At 40.6% G+C, this 19,417-nt stretch overlaps 1 protein-coding gene across 1 annotated transcript; it reads left to right on the top strand.

Annotated features, from left to right (window-relative positions):
- Positions 1-6,593: 6,593 nt before the first annotated feature.
- Positions 6,594-13,609, top strand: STYK1 (serine/threonine/tyrosine kinase 1). The gene is made up of 9 exons (XM_009871827.1): positions 6,594-6,660; positions 7,565-7,708; positions 8,683-8,931; positions 9,275-9,456; positions 11,532-11,615; positions 11,870-12,078; positions 12,308-12,348; positions 12,632-12,728; positions 13,405-13,609. Exons 1-9 carry the CDS (start codon positions 6,594-6,596, stop codon positions 13,607-13,609), a joined length of 1,278 nt encoding a protein of 425 aa, XP_009870129.1.
- Positions 13,610-19,417: the final 5,808 nt, after the last annotated feature.

A 19,417-nucleotide genomic window follows, 5' to 3' on the forward strand; every position in this document is an offset into this window, starting at 1 on the left:
TATGGTCAGTGTTTGGTTAAGTAATACGTGCCTGGGGCTGGATTCAGAACTAATTAGCATTTGACGTCCATCACACTTGATTGCAAGGAAGCTAACTGTAATCCAAAGTGGTGCAGATATCTAGATTTTTCTGTGTGTTTACCTGTTTACACATATCTCTGCGGGTGCGCGCATGAGCTACCGATTAAACTATAAACAAAATCTATGTCAAGTGCACCAAAAAGCATTTAGAAGTTGGGAAATTGTGAAGCTAAAGTTGTGTACACAGCATCAGCTCAATTTCCTTGTGACTGTGCATTTATGAAAGCAGATTTGCATTCCATTCCTTACGCCGTTATGCAGCAATGTGATAGACAGTATTTTTATCACACGGTGATTTTTACAACAAGAGCTACATCTGTGCATGGTCCTTTGAAAAACTTTTATTCTTATGTCTTGTAATAGCTTTTGCTGTCACAGGTTTTTCGAGTATCTGCATTGAGTTTGTGCTAGGATTCGATACAGAGTTAATAATGAGAGTTACCACCAGAATCACAAGTTGGTAAGAGACAGAATGACCATCGTTTTCAAAAGCAGCATGTGATTTTGGCTACACGAAAGGAAGTTGTAGGTAAGAGTGTATTGTAGGAAATTTGGCTTCTGGACTTTTCATATTCAAAACACTAAGGATTTCAGGTTAATGCATTCCTCTTTTTAAAATATATTTTAACTTTTATTTTGCAGATTACCTGTGAGGAATAACTTTTTATGGCCTTAATTCAGGAGGATTGTGATCAAGTTATATGTTAATTTTTCAGAAACTATAGTAGGCCGTGTCTGCATTAGAAAAAAAATATTTTTATGTTAATCACTGTTCAGTTTCTATACTGTTCCATGCTTCCGTACTCTGAATTCCTCACACTGCAAAATATTTTTTTTTTGGTGAGACAATCTTAGTTTAAACAAAACTTACTGCCATGAGAACTTGCATACCTCCACTGATACAATGCCAGTTTGGACTATCCTTGTTAGCACAAAAGTACAGCAGTGCAGAGTCCTCTTGACTCATACTTTTCAATGCAGTAACAACTGCTGACTTTGTCTATTTTCCTTTCTTCCTTGAAAAGTAGCCAGCTTTGCCCTAAGTATTTCACCTGCTCAACTAGCAGCATTATTTGCTGTTTTCTCCATAGGCTAGCTCTTCAGAAGTGGTCAGCCTGATTTTCTTTTACTCCTTTAATATGTGTTGGTAGCAGCTAGACTGAGTTTGATGTTCAGGTACTGCTTCTAATTCTGGACCAAGAGAAAATCTTGGATCACTGTGCATGATTTTTTTAAATGCTCTATTTTCTTACAGGGTGTTATAACTACCAGCTATTGAAGAAGTAAGTTAGAGTACTAGATTTTTGTTGCTGAGACATTATTACACACAGTACAGCAAGCCACAGGATATTGTCAGTAATCTTTGTTCAGGACAAAAGTGTCTGTGGCATGTAATAACCTGGGCTGAATTTCCCATTCTATACAGTCAGAATTTCCCTTTCTATACAGTGGGAGATGCTGCTTGGTAACCCACCAGTGCCCTAGAGTGAGAAGTGGGATGACGTGACAGGCCAGGGAAACCTTGCAAAGGTATCTGCCAGGCTGTTGGAAATACTCACTGAGACCTTCTGAAAGCAGAAGAAACAGGATATGCAGTCTAAACAATACATCCCTTTTTGTACAAATACATTTTTATGGCATCAAGTTCTTCGGCTTGAAACTCGTGGGACTTGTTTTTTGTTTGTTTTGGAAGCTGCTTTTAGTAGAATGGTGGACATTACAGGGGAAGAAATCTCTGGTTTGCTGTTTGCTTTTCCATGGTGCTTTTCTTCTCCTCTCACATTCAGTGTCCACCACTGCTTGCTTGTCCTGAGCCCACACATTGTGGTTTCACTGACGTGTAGGTTCCTGCAATTCCCTGGTGGCTCCCCTTCCTTTCTGCTGCAACTACACAGGCAGCATGCAGGTTCATAACAGTTGCCTGGCCTTGACTAGTGGCCACGTTCAAAGGTCACGTAGAAGAGGAGGAAATAATAAAAGTGCTACAGAAAAGGTGACTGAAAAAGCATGGGAGTATGGTTCTGCCACTGTAGGAAATTTAATAGAATACATCATGCTTAAAGGATTTATTTTGCCTTTTATCAATGAAGCAGTGTGCTGAACTAAAGTGAGTACTCAGCTGTTCTTTACGTGCCTGTAGTTGTTATTATAGTTGATCCTTACAATTAGTGCATAAAAAAACACCTCTAAGAATATTTTTTATAATAAAGTGGTATGCAGTTAATGCAGGCCAGGAAGTCTGGAGAAATAACTGTATTAATTGGATATCAGCTCATAGCACAGTTTAAAAGGTCTAATGAAAATCCAGATGAATCTTAGCCTTTATTTTTATTGTATTCAATTAATTAGCCATTTTTTTAGACAGAGTAGCTAACCAATACTCAGGGATTTACACATTTGCACTGATGGTGGGAACTGATGTTAGTTTCCAAGTCAGACATATTCACTGGAAAAACTATTTATTTACCATGACTTTGTGCAACATCTTGTTTTCCTCAACATGGCAGGAAAAAGCTGCAGGCAGTTCTTGTGTGTGCAGTTCTCAAGCTGTCTGTTCCAATACATTCCGTGGACACGTAGGACTTTGTACTTCTTTTCAGTTCTCACCACAATGTTTCTCACTCAGGCTTCTTGATTTCTGTGTTGTGTAATATAAATACAGCACAAATAGAGCTTGATGAGAAATTTTAAGTCCATGAAATGCAACAGAGGATTGATTATTTTTAGGGCTGATCACCTTCCTGATCCAGTTTACCATGTTGTCATGCGAATGCTTGTGCTAGCCCTAAGAGGACTGTACACGCGTGAGAATGAATTCATAGTGCTCACTAAAACAGCAGGAAATTACCACTCCAAATGAACAGCCATTTTTATCTCCTAGGTCAGTGGTTTGAATCAGTTTACTATGTGATCATTTGCACAGTTGGGGGCAAAATAAGGAGTGAGTAGAGAGCAGAGAGAAGAAATACTTTTTTTTGGATGCTGCTGAGGACTAAATCAGCTCAGCTGCCTTCACAAAACCTGCTAGTACCAGTTTGTGAATGTTGTTGCCTGCAGGTTTAGCTGCTGCCAAGGTTTTGCCTTGACCCCATGGTCTTTGTTGTATATTTAGCTTGGACATGGGGCTTTAGGTTCAGTTATTAGTCAAAGAAAGTCTTGATTGCCATCATCATTGCAGTCTGCTTGAAACTGTCTGAGCATTGCTAATAATACATTGGGCATTGCCCTCTGGACCACTGTATCTGTGTTGATTCATACTCATTTCTCTGCCCCAGCAAAAGCTCCCACATCTCTCCACACCTGTTTAGTGGAAACCCTTTTTCTCCTTGTGAGCTCTAGTCAGGGATACAAGTACGTTTTCAAAACTTGTTCACAAAGACTTTCACAGCCCCTTGTTTATCCCTTGTGTTGAGAAGCAGTTCTAGAAAAGCTCATATGCTTTCTGGTCACTGTTATCAAAGGGAAGGTGTCTTTCAGGAAGGATTTGGAGTCTGAAACTGGGCAGGAACATGCCACCATTGCCTCGAGCCATGGTTTCTGAAGGAAGACTGGCCTAGTACTGTAATCGTTACATTTTGTGTTCGATTTTTCAACTGCACTGCCAACTAGTTTTCTTAAATATTGTGTTAAGTCACAATGATGTGCTGCACAATAGAGGACCTGTTCAAAAAAATGCACGTCCAAGAGAAAAAGGCAAGTTCCTGGTTTTATGTGAACAACAAAAGTAATGAGTTTCAACTGAAGAAGGAAGAAGGCAAAATGAGCTGAAAGATTAGATAGGCCCAGGCAAGGAGAGCAGACTGTTGAAGCAAAAAATGTAAGAAGTAAGTAAGTAAGAAAGAAGAAAGTAAGCAATAAAGAGAAATTAATTCCAGTGGGTGCATTCAGTGTATGCAGAAGAGTAATAGAAAAACAGTAGAATAACTAAGCTGACATTTACATGCGGTTACATAAATTGTCCAATGCAAATTCTAAATGGAAGTAATACAGGATATGTTCTCCTGTGTTGGGGCCTACTACATAGAAACTTGGTGAGGTCACTGATCGACAGAAAGTGCTGAGGCAGCTAATTATAAGGCTACTGAAGACAATGCAGGTTTCGAAAGTATCTCTGATAAGAAGGTAGGCCAGAAGAATCAGGAGATTTGACACTGTACACAAAAGCCTATCACAGTGACTAGTTAGGTGCGTGCTCGTCGCGTGGACAGTAGCGTGTAACCAATCATGTAGTGCATGGACAGGGTATATGACCAATCATGTAACAATTATGTCATGCTGTATGCGTGTAAGGAACTAACTATGGTATATAAGTAGCCTTCTGATTGGAATAAACTTGGCATTACAGAGCATCATATTGGTGTGCTGTTCGTCCGGCTCGCATGGATTCCCCACACTCCTGTGCTCATGTTCTAGACAACACTACTCCTGGTACAACGTTAACACACATACAGGGAAAATCAGAATGCTGGTAAGGTACAGGTTTTGAACCTGTTAAGGTATTTTTATCCCCCTTATTCTGTCTTGGTACTGGGAAAATGTCTTCAGATAGTGAGTAGTTGAGCACTGCCAATATGCTTTCTGCTATGTGTTGAGTATTCACCTATACACTGAAGATGTTTTTTCCACATGACCTCCATGTGTTCCCTACTAGTACACTGCAAAAAATATTTATTAAATGTATAACATGAGATCTGTGGATTTCTGAGTTACTCCTCTTGTTGTGAGGGTGGAACTGTAAGCTGCAGGAAATGCTGAGTATGAGAATTCATCTGATCTCAGCCTGGAAAGTAGCACTGAAAGGCACTTCAAAATTGTCTTACGAAGTGCAACTTCTTTTCCTGCTTCCTGAGTTGTACAAGAAGGTAGCCACATTGGGAGTGCCAGTGCAAATAAAGCACCAATGACTGCCAGTGTTTTTATTTCTGGATCCCATAGTTCTTACCTGAGTATGGTTAGAAAATGTGAGTAGCACTCACTGGCATCCCTCATGGGAGGTGCATAAGGGAGTAGGTAAGAATCTTTTTTTACAGACAATGGACCAGTGTAGACGAGGTTGCTGCATCATTTTTTTTGTGGGGGTCCTTTTGACTGTGTGAATATGTTTCTGTGTAAGTTCAAGTTGTTTTGCATGTGCTTATATGTGATTGTGGACACACATCATGTAAACGTATGTGTGCGTTTCTAATGAGCATCTATACAAAGCAAAGGCATTACCTAGTGTTAAACTGGAGCTTGGACTGTTTATGACTCAGATTATACAACGTGATGGCTGGATAATGATCCTAAAGTCTATTTTCCTGTGACACCTTCATATGTGTCTTCTCTATCTGCATGTATGTGTTATAGGTGAGGTGGCTTGACTTAGTATGCTTGCTTTCAGAGTGTACCTGACAAGGTTGGTGTTACTGCTATGTTATTGCTTGTTTGAATTCATATCGTAGCCACACGGTGAAACCAGGTGAATTTGCTAGCTTATTAAGAAGCAAAGGAAATAAAAAATGAACAGACTTTTTGCGATACCTTAAGGTGCAGATATATTCCATTTTCCTCCTTCTGCTGCCTCCATTGTACAACTGGCAAAGCACTCATTAATTTTAAGCATGAGAACAAGCTCTGTTTAGTTTTTCATTCATCACCAACTTCCATGAAACCATATTAATATCAGTAAGAATACCACGTATCATTATTAACATTTGCCATTGAGGTTAATTGCTCTGACCTCATAGCTGAAAATAAAGTAAGCACTTACAGAATAAAAGTCTCAATGCCTATAAAACATTTTAGATTATACTATTTATGAAGCTGTTAAATCCTGATTTTTTTCCCCAATATTTATAAGAAACAGTGGCTAAATGTACATGTCTTGTCAGTCATCACTAGGCACCACATGGATTTTTGCAGTTTAGGAATGCTGTACTCCAGATGAGCTATACATCTGGCAGCATTGGAGTTGATACCAGAGAGCCCTGATGACAAGATATTTTTTCTCCTCGTCGTTGTGGAACAATAGTACAAATTGCAGCAGGGCCTGTAGTCAAGAATGACAGACATTTTGTATGCATGCTGCTCATCTGTTAATTGTTATGGACCAGAAAAAAGGCTGACCCTTCCTGAAATCTAAGTGTTTTGGCTGGAAGTGTGTTAGCTGAATTAGCTATTCTTTAAATATAATTAAGTTTCATGATTATGAATTTTTGTGCATGTGTCAGTCTTCAGGCCTAGGGGTACTCAATTGCTTGTGCAGCACTGTAGAACAAGCTTAAGCTTAAATTATCTCTGGTCTTGAAGTCTCTCATTCATAGAATTTGATAGTAGATGTTCTGTATCATTCTCTAAGCCTCAAAGTCCCAGTGCTGCTTCTTCACACAACCACTGATCATGAGGGGTATACAGCTCTGTATTCAGCCTAGTTGTTGCTTCATAAATCATCCTTTCTCCTAATAAATGCCATTAACATTCTTGGTGTTTATGCAGAAGACAGAAGGTGGAGACCCACTTGCTTGTAATTGAACATGACAGGGGAAGTAAAAAGATTTACACGCGTGCTTCTGGAATGCAACAGCAATGACAAGCTATGCGGTAAGGTTCACAGATTCCTTTGAGTAATAAGCTTTCACACACTGAGCAGGAAGTCCAGCTTTACTAAAAAGTGGGCCAAGCCCTTCCTTCTTCTCCACCTTCATCCCAGCCCACACAGAAAGATTTGACTGAGCTTTCCTTGCATTGTGTCTTGGGAGAGGAACTTTTAAGGGGATGCAGCCTTTGTGGTGGAATTCTTCTCACCTAGTTTTAGTAATTTTAGAGCTTTTGACTTTGAATAAGAGACATAAGATGGTCATTAAAGATTCCCTGCAGCTTCCCTAAGGACCAGTCTTGTGAGATTTTAATTTCATGAGTTTCTGTCGTCTTTGGGAACTGAAATGTGGTCTTGGTCTACACAAAAATAACACTACCTCCAAATCTGGGAGCATATCAGAGTTAAGTTACCTGCAAGATCCTTGTTAATTGCAATGTCTTCTGGTCAAATTCCAAATCAGGTGACTACGCCCTGTTTTCTTTAAAATAGTCCCTATAATTTTAATGGAAGGAGCTGAAGCTGTAATTGCACACGTATTTGTGATCGCACAGCAGTGCCCATCTGCCTGTGATCCCTTTGCCAAGGCCAGTTCTGCTTCACTGGTGGGTGATACTTACACATGGGTACAGTTCTTAGCCTCTCTATTAAGGCATCTACCTCTATAAGCGGCTTTAGCTGTGGCAGGTCCAGTGGCTTCATGCGGTTTAGATACTCAGCACCTTTGAAAAATAGGGTGGCATCACTAACAGTGCTTAGTTGTTATTTCAAGGAGCAGAGGATAGATACTCATGTTTTTGGGGCTGAAAGTTACTCAAATGGGTTATTACTACTTTGTTATATAGAACCAATATGCATCAGGCAGTGGTGCTTATTCCATGGTTTCCCGTTTTCTTTTTCTGATGATAGTTGTGCGTGAATATCAGACTGAAGTGATTGTTGTCCCCGTTCTCCTTGTGGGATTTTTTGTCATTGTGCTAACAGTGATCCTTTGGCTCCACTGTCGAGGGTTGCAAGCAAAGCAAGAGCAGTCATCATCATCTGGACACCAAGGTAAAAAAATGTTTGTCAGCCAGAGAAAAGAATGTGGCAAGAAGTCAATCCCATTTCCCCATTGCTTCAGCTCTTAAGGAATAGCATTTACGAAAACTCTTGAGTGTTGTTCAGCAATCCATGGAATATTAGAAATACTAGGAACCCTGATTTACTCCACTTGCAGTTGTAATAGTGGAATCTGTAGTAGAGATGGATCTGAGAAAACCTAAAGCAACATACCACGTAGACTCTTTAACATACTATGGTAACATCACTTGAGAGCTGCAGTGTGTTATGTAACTGCCTTCTAGAGACTACTGCAGCTGGAGGCTACTGCAACTCTACTGCAGAGAATTTCACTGGGATAATTATGAATGACATCTGTTTGGATGTAAATCACACTTAGTTAATCCATTTTCTATACTGTCATTTAAGAAATTTAATTTCAAGCTACTGCTCCCACTTCCTGTGAAGACAACACACGAAATAGAATACGGAAACATTTGTTGGTACTACAAACACATGTTGCTGTGTGGAAATGAAAATCCAGTTCTGAACTGATTTTAGTTTCATAGAGGAAAAAGCCTCTTCAGCCTATATCAAGGGAAATAATTGAGAGCAAAGATAAGGCCTTTGTGGGAACAGTGTGCGCTCTCACTTTCATAACACTTGATAGCCAGTAATAAAAGAAAATGGTCATTGCCTCAGCACGTGGGAATCAAGTGCAAATGTGTCTTACCTAGAAAGTTTACAAAGTTAAATATAGTAGAGATCTCCAGACTCATTCTGCATTTTCATCAAAAAGAGAGGGAGATAAATTCCTTCTCCTCTTCAAGGGCCAAGATAAGTAAGATACAATAACAGTTCCTTACTTTGTCCTGATTTCTAAAATCCTATGAAGCAAAAAATTAAGGAGGATAGGAGGACAGGCATTGCCACCTCCTACAAAAGTTCCTCTGTTTTTATGAATCATGTCTATTTGCTTTTGTCAGTGAATGACAAGAATCATCAGGAATCCAACTCAACAGGGAACCACTATATCCAGCTGAGTGAGACATCTGTGGAGAACCTGCTAAATTCTGCATCCTTGACTCTGAAAGAGCTGGAGATACCACGAGACAAACTCTCACCCAGCACCTTTCAGCTGATAAAATACGGCCGCTATGGGAGCATCTACAGAGCACAGCTGGAAACTGGAAATGCTGGGAAGACTAAGACTGTAGTCTTGAAAGCCTTACAAGGTAAGGCACATGGATGGGATCCACTTTGATACAGATCTCAGTATCAAAAAGCCACAGTGTTGGGCAGAACTTTGCATTCATTACTGGGCAAGAGCAAGTCTGTTCAGAATCATGTTAGCTAGTCAGGGTGGTGTTTTGCAAGGAGTGTCTTGATAGGACTAAAGATTGCTGTTCATGTGGATTTTAAGCTACTAACCCTGTTCTTTGCTGCCTCCCTTTGGTTGGGGTTTTTTGTTTGTTTTTTAGGGGTGTTTTTTTTGTTGTTTGCTTTTTTCATGGTGGGTTTTTTGTTGTTGTTTTGCTTGGTGTGGGTTTTTTTAGTTTGCTGTTGTTATTCTTTCAGACCTGGCTAGTTCCCAGGAAATAAAGGATTTCCTGGGAAGGATTAAATTCCATCAAAATCTTGGTCATCATGAGAACCTTGATGAATTGGTTGGATGCTGTGTAGACCAACTCCCATTTTATATGATCATGGAAGATGTGTCTCTTGGTGACCTGTTGACATTTCTGTGGACATGTCGGAGGGTGAGTCAAAAGTAGTGATGATAGAATATCTTCTTAAATTCCTTAGGTACACATCTGTTCATAAGCCATAGTCCACAAGTCACAGATGATTCTTTTCTTCTCTCCATGTGTCATTCTGTATCAGTCTAAACTATTTCCATCCCCCAAAGAAGTTCTACACAAGTCTAAAATGGAATAGAATTAGTGGCTATCTCAACTGATATGAAGTAGTTTGGAGAAGTTAACATACTTTTGTAAAGCTAAGTCCTACTTTGCAGACTGCTGGAGTTCCTTGAAAGGTATAGGTGGAACTGGAGTGAGAGTTGATATAGCTACCTGAATTTCTGAAAAGTTTTAAATAATATCTTACTCCAAATGCTTTTAAGAAAGCTGAGCAGTTACAATACCAAGGAGAAGGTCTATGGAAGGCCTGAAAGAATGATAGCTAGTTGATTAGAATACAAGAAACGGAGCATAAGCCTGAAAGGTTGTACTTGCACTGGAGGGAGGTGACCCATCTAGGACCTGGTGCTGCTATTCATTGCACATATTAATAACCTGGAAAATGGGATGACACTGAGGTGATGATGTTGGCCAGTGATTCCAGCCAGTAAAGGCAAGTTCTGGCCCTGGTGAACTGCAAAAGGGTCTTCCAAGACCGAGAGACTGGCCAATAAAAACAGGTGAAATTCAGCACAGTTGGAATGACACACACGTAGAAAAGCAGTCTTGGCTTCATGTATGTGAGTTCCATGAGCACCAGAGCGGCTCCTGAGGAAACCCCCCAGCATCAAGGCAGACACGTACGATTTAATTTTTGGACTAGAAGTTCATCTGTCTGTCAGGTCTATCTCTTTCACTCCTTTATGTATCATTTCATGTCCTGAAGTTCACAGTAAGCTGTATCTTGTCTCAGAATAATACTCCACTTTATAGCTCATACCTTCTCATTTCTGCAAGTCAATCAGGGGGCCAGTTAGCTTGGTCAGTTGAGCGTAGCGCTAACAACGCTAAGGTCACGGGTTCGATTCCCGTTCGGTCCCCATGTGTTGCCTGATCTAGTAGAGAGGCGGCGTCCCTGGCGGCAAAGAGGCTGGATTAAAATGATCTCTAAGGTCCCTTCCAGTTTAGGCCATTCTATGATTCTATGTAATCATGGCATCATATCTGCCCATTGCTGATGAGAATTAAAATTGTGGGTCTGATTGTATGAAAATACACAATCTGGTGAAAATAGTAAGCCAAAAAAGAAACCAAATATTAAGCCTTATTAAGAAAGGCATGGGAACAAAACTCCACTGTGTCAGTATATAAATCCAGCATTCTCCTATATCTGGAATTCTGTATAGAGAGTAAGTGTTTACTGTCTTGTTTAACAGAAGGTCAAGGTGGTAGCAAATAAAGCTGCTAAGTGCCATGTTCAAAACAAAACAAATGGAGGTGGTTCTTCATGAGATGGGGAATTGACTAATGGAATTCCGTGCCACTCTTTGCTGTGGATACTGAAACTTGAACATGAGTTCAAGACCAGACTGAACACATTCATAGAAAGTCACCTTTTGAAGGTTACTGAACATGTGGAAACTACAGCCCTCTCGGGAAACTGAAAGTAGTTGAGGGCTGGAAAAGCATTATGTACTTACCTTATTCTCTTTCTCTCATCTGGGCATCCAACTAGGGTCACTGTTATGGACAAGGTAGTGAGAGAGATGGACTGTTAGTCTCATACCAGATAACCGTTTACATGTTATAAACGTACTTTTCTACTTATCATTCTAATTTATAATATATCTTTCATTCATCTGTATGGAGTGTCATTCTGCCCATTTCTGTCTAATCTGTTAATCTCTTCTCCACCCTTCAGGTCACCCATCAGTTGTCTCTAGTGTGCTTGTCTTAATCAGTATGCTATCCATCCATCAACCTCAACCATCTATGTACTGTTACATTTCAGTCAATATATGACCAATTGTGAAATTAGCTGTTGGAGCATAAGATTAGATAACACTAATTTTATTTGATTAGAAGGAAACATTCTCCAGTACCCTTACAGCTATGGCATTTATTTGAAGTGGGTTGTGCTCTTTTGTCTCTAGGATGTAATGACAGCAGATGGTATCCCCTATGACCTCACTGAGAGACAAGTATATGAAGTTGGACAGCAGGTTGCAGCAGCTCTGGTAAGTCTGCTCACTTTTGCTGCATTTTTTTCTTCATGCTTGATTACAACACAAGTCTACGTGGTGGCTTAAGTCTTCTTGGCCTAAGCACTGAGGATGTGCTTTGCTAAAACTGAGAAAAATATGCTTGTATTTTTTTGGTGAGCATACACCTTCATTCCACAGCGTGGAAGACAAGCATAATCTAAGTGAAAATTTGCATCAATTACAATTCCTTTGTAAATTATCACGGTCTTTCTTTTCCAACTTTCCAGGCTTACCTTGAACAGAAAAAGTTGCTCCATGGTGACATTGCTGCCAGGAATGTCCTCCTTCATCACAACTTCACTGCTAAGCTCTCTGGTTTGGGTCTGGCCTATGAAAGTCACACATATGGTGCAAACGCAGTCACACAGACAGTGCCAGTCAAGTGGCAAGCACCAGAGCGGCTCCTGAGGAAACCCCCCAGCATCAAGGCAGACACGTACGATTTAATTTTTGGACTAGAAGTTCATCTGTCTTTCAGGTCTATCGCTTTCACTCCTTTATGTATCATTTCATGTCCTGAAATTCACAGTAAGCTGTGTCTTGTCTCAGCATAATACTCCACTTCATAGCTCATACCTTCTCATTTCTGCAAGTCATGCCTAATTGTTTGTATGTATTTAAGCTAGAATGGAAACTTAACATTGCTTTGTTTTCTTTTCTGGCAGATGGTCTTTTGGAATTCTACTGTATGAAATGATTACATTAGGTAAGAAAATTTATTGATAATAAAAAAATACATAAGAAAGCAGCAAATTAGCGAGGCTCAAAATCTCAAATCTTAGAATGCAAAGCTGGACTATTTAAATAAGCATTCTGTATTTTGAAACTTGCAAAGCCTTAACAATCTCTTTTAGATTTTCTGTCAGTGTGAATTGTGATAGGAAAAAAAAGTGGATTTTAGTAGGGAAGGAAGGTGTTCTTATATAGTAGCTGCTGTCTGCAACCATTACCTTACAAATTTTCTACTGTTATTCCTTTTGCTATTCCAGGTGCTCCACCATATCCTGAGGTACCGCCTTGTGACATCTTGTCCTACCTCCAGAGACAGAACATTATGAAGCAGCCCTCAAGCTGCCAGAAAGCCATGTAAGCCACTTGCTTTAAGGCAAATGGAACTTTACATCTGCAGAGCTAAATGGAAGGGAGGCATACAAAACTAGATCTAACAGAAGATCTCTAAGTCTAGGCTGTAGAAAAAAGTAACCTCTTAGCTGAGACTTGTTCTCACATGACTGCTGCATCCCCTGACTGGATTCTGCTGCATGAAACCTTGATTGCCAATACCTCTCTTTCCTGCTTTTAAAAATTGTTCTTGTTTCTGTTTCCTTGTCTGCCCTTGCATTTCCATGCTCCACCACTTGCCTGCAAGATGCAGGAATATTCCTCTGAGTTCTGGGATTCTCCCTGAAATGAACAAAGCATCCATGAGGAAGATCCAAGGTGTTTCATTTCCTTTTGTGAAGATGTAATTTCTTTTAATATTCAGTCTTTTTCTTCCATAATGCTGTTTCAAAAAGGAATACCAAACAATCTTTTTCCCTTTTCCCATATTCACAGTTGGCATCCTGGCAAACAACCGCCTGGCTTTGTCCCCACCCATGATTATATGGCTGCAAATTTCAGGGGGTCATTGAAATAACTTTATAAGAAGCAGAAAAAGAGAAAGTCTCTAGACATTTTAAACATGAGATGACTTGACTGCAGTAAAACTTCGTGTTGGTGCTTCTCATTCCCAGTGCTTCCCTACTTCTCCATCTTACAGGTACGATATCATGAAGTCCTGCTGGCAGTGGAATGCAACTAACAGGCCTTCTCCAGCAGACCTGGTCCGGTCCCTACAAACAGCTGTAAAGACCAGCAATGACCACGCAGTGCTGCAGGTGCCTGAGCTAGTGGTGCCTGAACTCTATGCTAATGTTGCTGGTGTCGATGTCCACAGTCTCGTAAGGGAGTACACTGTACTCTGAAGGACCCATTCACATGGTGGTAAAGGAGAAGTCTCTAAGTTTGCCTTTTGTAGACACTTTGCGAGCTTGAAATTAGGTGTGTATGTTGGGAGGGATCTCTTTCAGATACATTATGTATGTGTGTCACATCTCTCCTCTGGGCCAGAAACAATGAACTATTATACTTATTAAATCAGCTTGGTGATATCATTCTCTCAGTGGTCGTCTGGAAGCAAAGTGGGTTTAGGAAGCTGTAGCAAATTTAATGAGAAACTTGAGTTAAAGGAGTGTATCTGGTTTGCATGGCAAGGTTTTTGTACAGGGGAGGGCTACAGTGGTGGCTTCTGTGAGAAGCTGCTAGAAGCTTCCCGTATGTCCGACAGAGCCAATGCCAGTCAGCTCCAAGTTGGACTTGCTGCTGACCAAGACTGAGCCCATGGGTGACATTGGTAGCACCTCTGTGACAACATATTCAAGAAAGGGTAAAAACTGCTGCACAACAGCAGGTGGAAGAGAGGAGTGAGAATGTAAGAGAGAAACAGCCCTGCAGGCAGCAAGGTCGGTGAAGGAGGAGCGGGAGAAGGTGCACCAGGCTCCAGAGCAGAGGTCCACCTGCAGCCTGTGGTTAACACCGTGGTGAGGCAGGTGGGCCCCCTGTAGCCCATGGAGATTGATGGAGCTGATAAATACCTGCAGTGCATGAAGGACCCCACACTAGAGCAGGTGGATGTATTCTGAAAGAAGCTGTGACCCTGTGGAGCAGGTTTGCTGGCAGGACCATGTGGGAGACCCAAGCTGTAGCAGTCTGCTCCTGAAGGACTGTAGCCAGTGTTGGAGAAGTCTGTGGAGGACTGTCTTACATGGGAGGGACCCCACACAGGAGCAGGGGAAGTATGTGAGGAGGAATGAGTGACAGAGGCACCGTGCGATGAACTGCCCATAACCCCTGATCCCTGTCCCCCTGTGCTGCTGGAGGGGAGGAGGTAGAGAGAATCAGGAGTGAAACTGAGCCCAGGGAGAAGGGAGGGGTGGCAGGGGGAGATGTTTTAAGATTTGCTTTTATTTCTCGTTATCCTACTCTGAATCTGATTGGCAAAAAAATAAATTAATTTCCCCAAACCAAGCCTGGTTTGCCCTGACAGTAATTGCTGAGTGATCTCCCTGTCCTTATCTTGACCCACAACCTTTTTGTCTTATCTCCCTACCCAGTTGAGGAGTGGGAGTGATAGAGTGGCTTTGGCATCCAGCCAGGGTCAACCCATCACAAGGAGGTTTCTGGAGATCTCTCCCTATGCTTTCTATCCTAGGAAACTGCATCAGTTGGGTATTCAAACGAGGGGAATATGCTATGGAGCACAGCCTTATAGGAAAAGGTGTACACAGTAAATAGTACAAATGGATAGTTTCATATCAGTAAGGAGCTATTCAAGACAGTTGTGTTCTTGCCTTTTAAGTGTTCAATACAAGTCTGGAATTTCTCCAGTGCACTATCCTTTGGCTTCCCATGGGAGAATGGGTACTGTATTAAAAAAAACAAAACCACAAACATAAAACAAAGCCCTGCATACTGCTGGATGCAGCATTTGTTACATTAATGTAATACATCTTCATGTAGAGTCTACCTTCTCTGTAGTAGTTGTGGGGTCACGTGAGTACTCCAAGACAGAAAGGATATTATCCTATGCTAGTCTTGGGAAAAAGTCCTTACAGACCTCAGTTTCTCGGGGATGGTCCTTAACCAATCATTCTTTTTAGCAGAGTAGATCATTTGTTCCTGTGCTTCAGTTTTCAGTTGCTAATTGCTATGTTAATTATTTTGGGGTTTTTTGGGGACATCTGTCCATGGTTATACCAGCTACTGTGAAAACAGTATGAAAATGTTAAGAGTACAGCAAATAAGAAAGTTTGATCTACAGTAAAAGCAATGTCTGATGAGAACATACATGTGTAGTGACATTGTTGTGTGATTATGGTGAGAATATGTCGCAGACTCTATCTATGTGGTGACAACTTTGTGGTGTAAGTTCTGCAGTGAGGATCTGGATGTTGGACATTAGCTACCCTGTGACAAGTGTGACAGTATGTAGCATTTTGTGAATACTGTAATGGTAACAACAATACTTCAAGGCCTCACGTATAAACAACACAATAATTTTGGTAATCATATGGAGGATATGAACTTGTGACCTGTGAGCTGCTGAATGTGAACTCATGATTCAGCTTAAAATAATAGTATGAGAAAATTTATGTATGTAGTTTTCCTGTAAGCCATTTATATGCCATGTGTTGATCAATGGATACATTTTAATAGAAATTCCAGACTTGTTTCCACTAAAGATTTCAATGACCTAGGTTGTTGCACTGGTGATGTATGTGAGTGCACATGATTTGATTATTCAGGTTATGGGCATGCTTTGGCTGTGCTGGTGCTCTTGCAGGAAAGTCAGTAGTGCCTATGCTGAGACTTGCCCTAGGACAGCTGAGGGCTTGAAGTCCCAGTGGAAATACACCTTTATGGCTTCAGTGTCTGCCTGGGAGAGGGGCATGTCTCTTTAATTAAAAATAATAAATGGGCTTTTTGCTTGTTCAGTATTTATATTTTGTAGTATAAGATGCACAGAACTTATCTGAAAATATTTGGTCATTGATTTTAATGAACATGAAAGCTTTCTAATACAGGAGCGGCACTTGAAGTCATGAACATTTTCCCTTGATTTCAAAAGAAGCAGAATCAGTCTGTGAAACAAATTCTCTTATCTGAGTTCTACTGTTTGTGGTTTCTAAGTTGATGGTGACTTATTTGTTTTCTCTTATTTGTTTTTTGACACTTTGAGCAATAAAGAGTCTTGTAAAAAAATGAATATATAAACATTAAATTAACAGTTACTCTTCTCTGAAGACTGAATTCAGTGCTCACTCAGTATCCTTCCAGTTAGCATGACCCCTGTATATATTTGAAGCCAAAGGGCATAACAACCCACAAAAGACTAATTGCAGTCAGATTCATGAGGTTTCAGTCTTTATTGTAGTTGAATTCCTGATAATTTCTGAATAAATTGCAGGCCTACAGCATCCTATAATAATGTCAAAATTCAGTGTGTTAGCCAAGTAGGATGCAAGGCTAAAAATTGTGTTAATAGCTAAATGATGACTCTTCTAAAGGGCTGATCACCACCTTAATGTCCATAACTACTGTTGGTGTAAATCTGGCTTGAGGAACTGAAACATCTTATTTTCGAAATGCTAAAATAATAACATTCTCTTCTCTCTCCCTCACTTGGAAGCAGGTTTAAAGTTACCTGGTAAACTTTGGTCAAATTCAGTTACCAGTTACCAGTCAGCTGATATTTTTTCGGTGAATAAACCACTAAAAAAAAAAATTGCTTGATCAAAGAATGGGATATTCTCAAAGGTTTTACCAGCGAAAGCTGTGTTTCAGACATGTAACACAATCTCAGACCTGTGGGCAGCATCCTTAGTGCTGCTGCAGACCCGATGAATAACGTGCAGTGGTTCATATAGAGCTTTGTTAAGCGGAGGGATAAATGTGACAAATGTATCACTGTTCTCAAAGCTTCCTATCTTGTTACATCACAGAAAGCAATGTTCTGGTTTACACAAATCCTCGTATTTTGTTTCTGTTATTGAAGCTCTGATCAAGGGAATTCATGGGAATTCAGGATGCTGAGCACCTCGCAGCCACTCACAAAAGATCTTCTTTAGTTCTCCCTGGGAGCAAATCTGTGCCAAGACCCTGCTTATGGATTTGTCAACAAAAAGACACTTTACTGCTCTGTGATAAGATCTAAATTTAACTTCCTTTCAATAAAGTAACCTCATTCTGAACATGAGCATTCTTACTCTGTTTTGGCTGCCTTTTCCCCACATTAGCTTATATAGCTTTGGAAGTGACCAAATCTAAACCAAATTAAGTTTTATGATGACATAAAAGGAATTAAACATGTGGCATTACCCCAGTTTAACTACACTTCATATTAATTAAAGCAGTCTGTACAGAAATCTTTTCCACATGACAGTCTCCATTCATGTATGGGTCTAAATTTTTAGGATCAGTGTAGACTCACGCATGAATTCCTCCTTAGTGAAAATACACAGAGGACTTGGTGAAAAATTTTCACAGTTTTTTTGTGGATAAATGTGGGTTTTCAGTGACAAAATCTGTTTTATTTGTTTAATTAGAATATCTTGTTCCCATGAAAAACGTTGACTTTTGATTGTTACGTTGACATTTTATCCGAGATGACAGGGCTATCTGCGTAATTCAGTCAGTCCTTACAGACCTTAGTGTGAACCAAAGAGGAGCCACAGCTCCTGCAGAACTGGCAGAATGGACTTTGTACCTGGACTTTACCTCTCTGATGGACTTTGCACCTGGACTTTACTTCTCTGATTTTCAATGCTTCTGTCTGACTATTTGCCACCACCAAAAGCACTACTTTACTGTTTCTTTGAAACAAGCATTTTGCTTTCTGCTTGGTGATGCCCTAGGCTTGGAGTGTAAATATGGAAGCTTTTTTAAAACATTTGAGAAGAATTCCTCCACCTGAAACAAATTGCAGAGAATGAACACAGCTGTTGCATTGATGTCTCCTGTCTATCTGAAGCCATCGCCGTGAGACCTTGTGCCTGAGAGGCAGTGAGTGTTGGGGTCAAAAACAGCTGTCTTGCTTCATTCCACTGCACATTGGAGAGTGAGTTTGCCCGACCTCGTTTGTAAGAGGGCTAGTAAGGAGCGATTTACGACCACAGCATCTAAGCTGTGTGCATCTGAGTCTCTATTTGACCTGCTGTACCACCTGCTTATACAGGACTGGAGACTGGAAAACAGTGGATTGTTTCACTGCCCTTCTAAAATGCGGATGCAGCCTGTCTTCCAGTGCAAATACAGGTTTATCTCTGCTACCTGCCTTTTTCAGCCATCTGATCGTCTTTTCAGTGAGAGACTGAATTAACACCAACAGGTCTCCGAAGGATGAGCAAGTTCTGTCCAGTGCAGACAGAGACAAAAAAAAAGGTTATGGTCCAAAAATTGACAACAGCCAGGATGCATGCATACTGAATATTAACGTGCACTTCAGCTTCACTGTACTTGGAATTTCCTGAAACCACAGGTGAGCCATTAGGTTTTTAAGAGTGAATTTGAACACTCTAGGCCTCCATAAATCTTCTTCCTGCTGCAGTGAGCGTGTAGCAAATGTTTCCCATTTAAACACACAAAAGAGAAATACTGCAGTGCTCTTGCTTGCTCTTGTGTGGTCACAGAAATGTTTTTTGGAGAGGGCTGTGGTTTAGTCATAGAGTCATAGAATCATTTAGGTTGGGAAAGCCCTTTAGGATCATCGAGTCCAACCATCAACCTAGCAATGCCAGGTCCACTACCATGTGAGAGTGCATTTGTTTATGCTACCTCCTATAGCCTGAGCTTTTTTTTGTAGCAGATGCTGCACCATCAAGAAGGAGCAATAATTCTCAAACATACCTCCACCTACCAACTCTCCAAGACACACAAAAGTACTAATTTTTCACAGTAGTTAGCCTATAATGGGTCTTTCTACCTTTGACAAAGGGAGGCAGTGACCTGGATTTTTTAAACGGCCCCACTGCCATCCACTTCTGCAAAAGGCAGTTTACTACTGTAGCCTTGTGTTTTATGTTACAGGTGTTGCTCTTCTGCTCCCATGTCAGCACAGCTTCACACAAAGCCTGTTGTAGCTGTAGCTCAGAAGTTACAAGCTCATTCAACTTGCAAGGTTTTTTTTCCAGTTTTTCACCAGTACTTTAGATCTGGTTTACTTTCCCCCTGCTCCC

The sequence above is a fragment of the Apaloderma vittatum genome, unplaced genomic scaffold, assembly GCF_000703405.1.
Source record: "Apaloderma vittatum isolate BGI_N311 unplaced genomic scaffold, ASM70340v1 scaffold23476, whole genome shotgun sequence".
In the NCBI taxonomy this organism is placed as follows: domain Eukaryota; kingdom Metazoa; phylum Chordata; class Aves; order Trogoniformes; family Trogonidae; genus Apaloderma; species Apaloderma vittatum.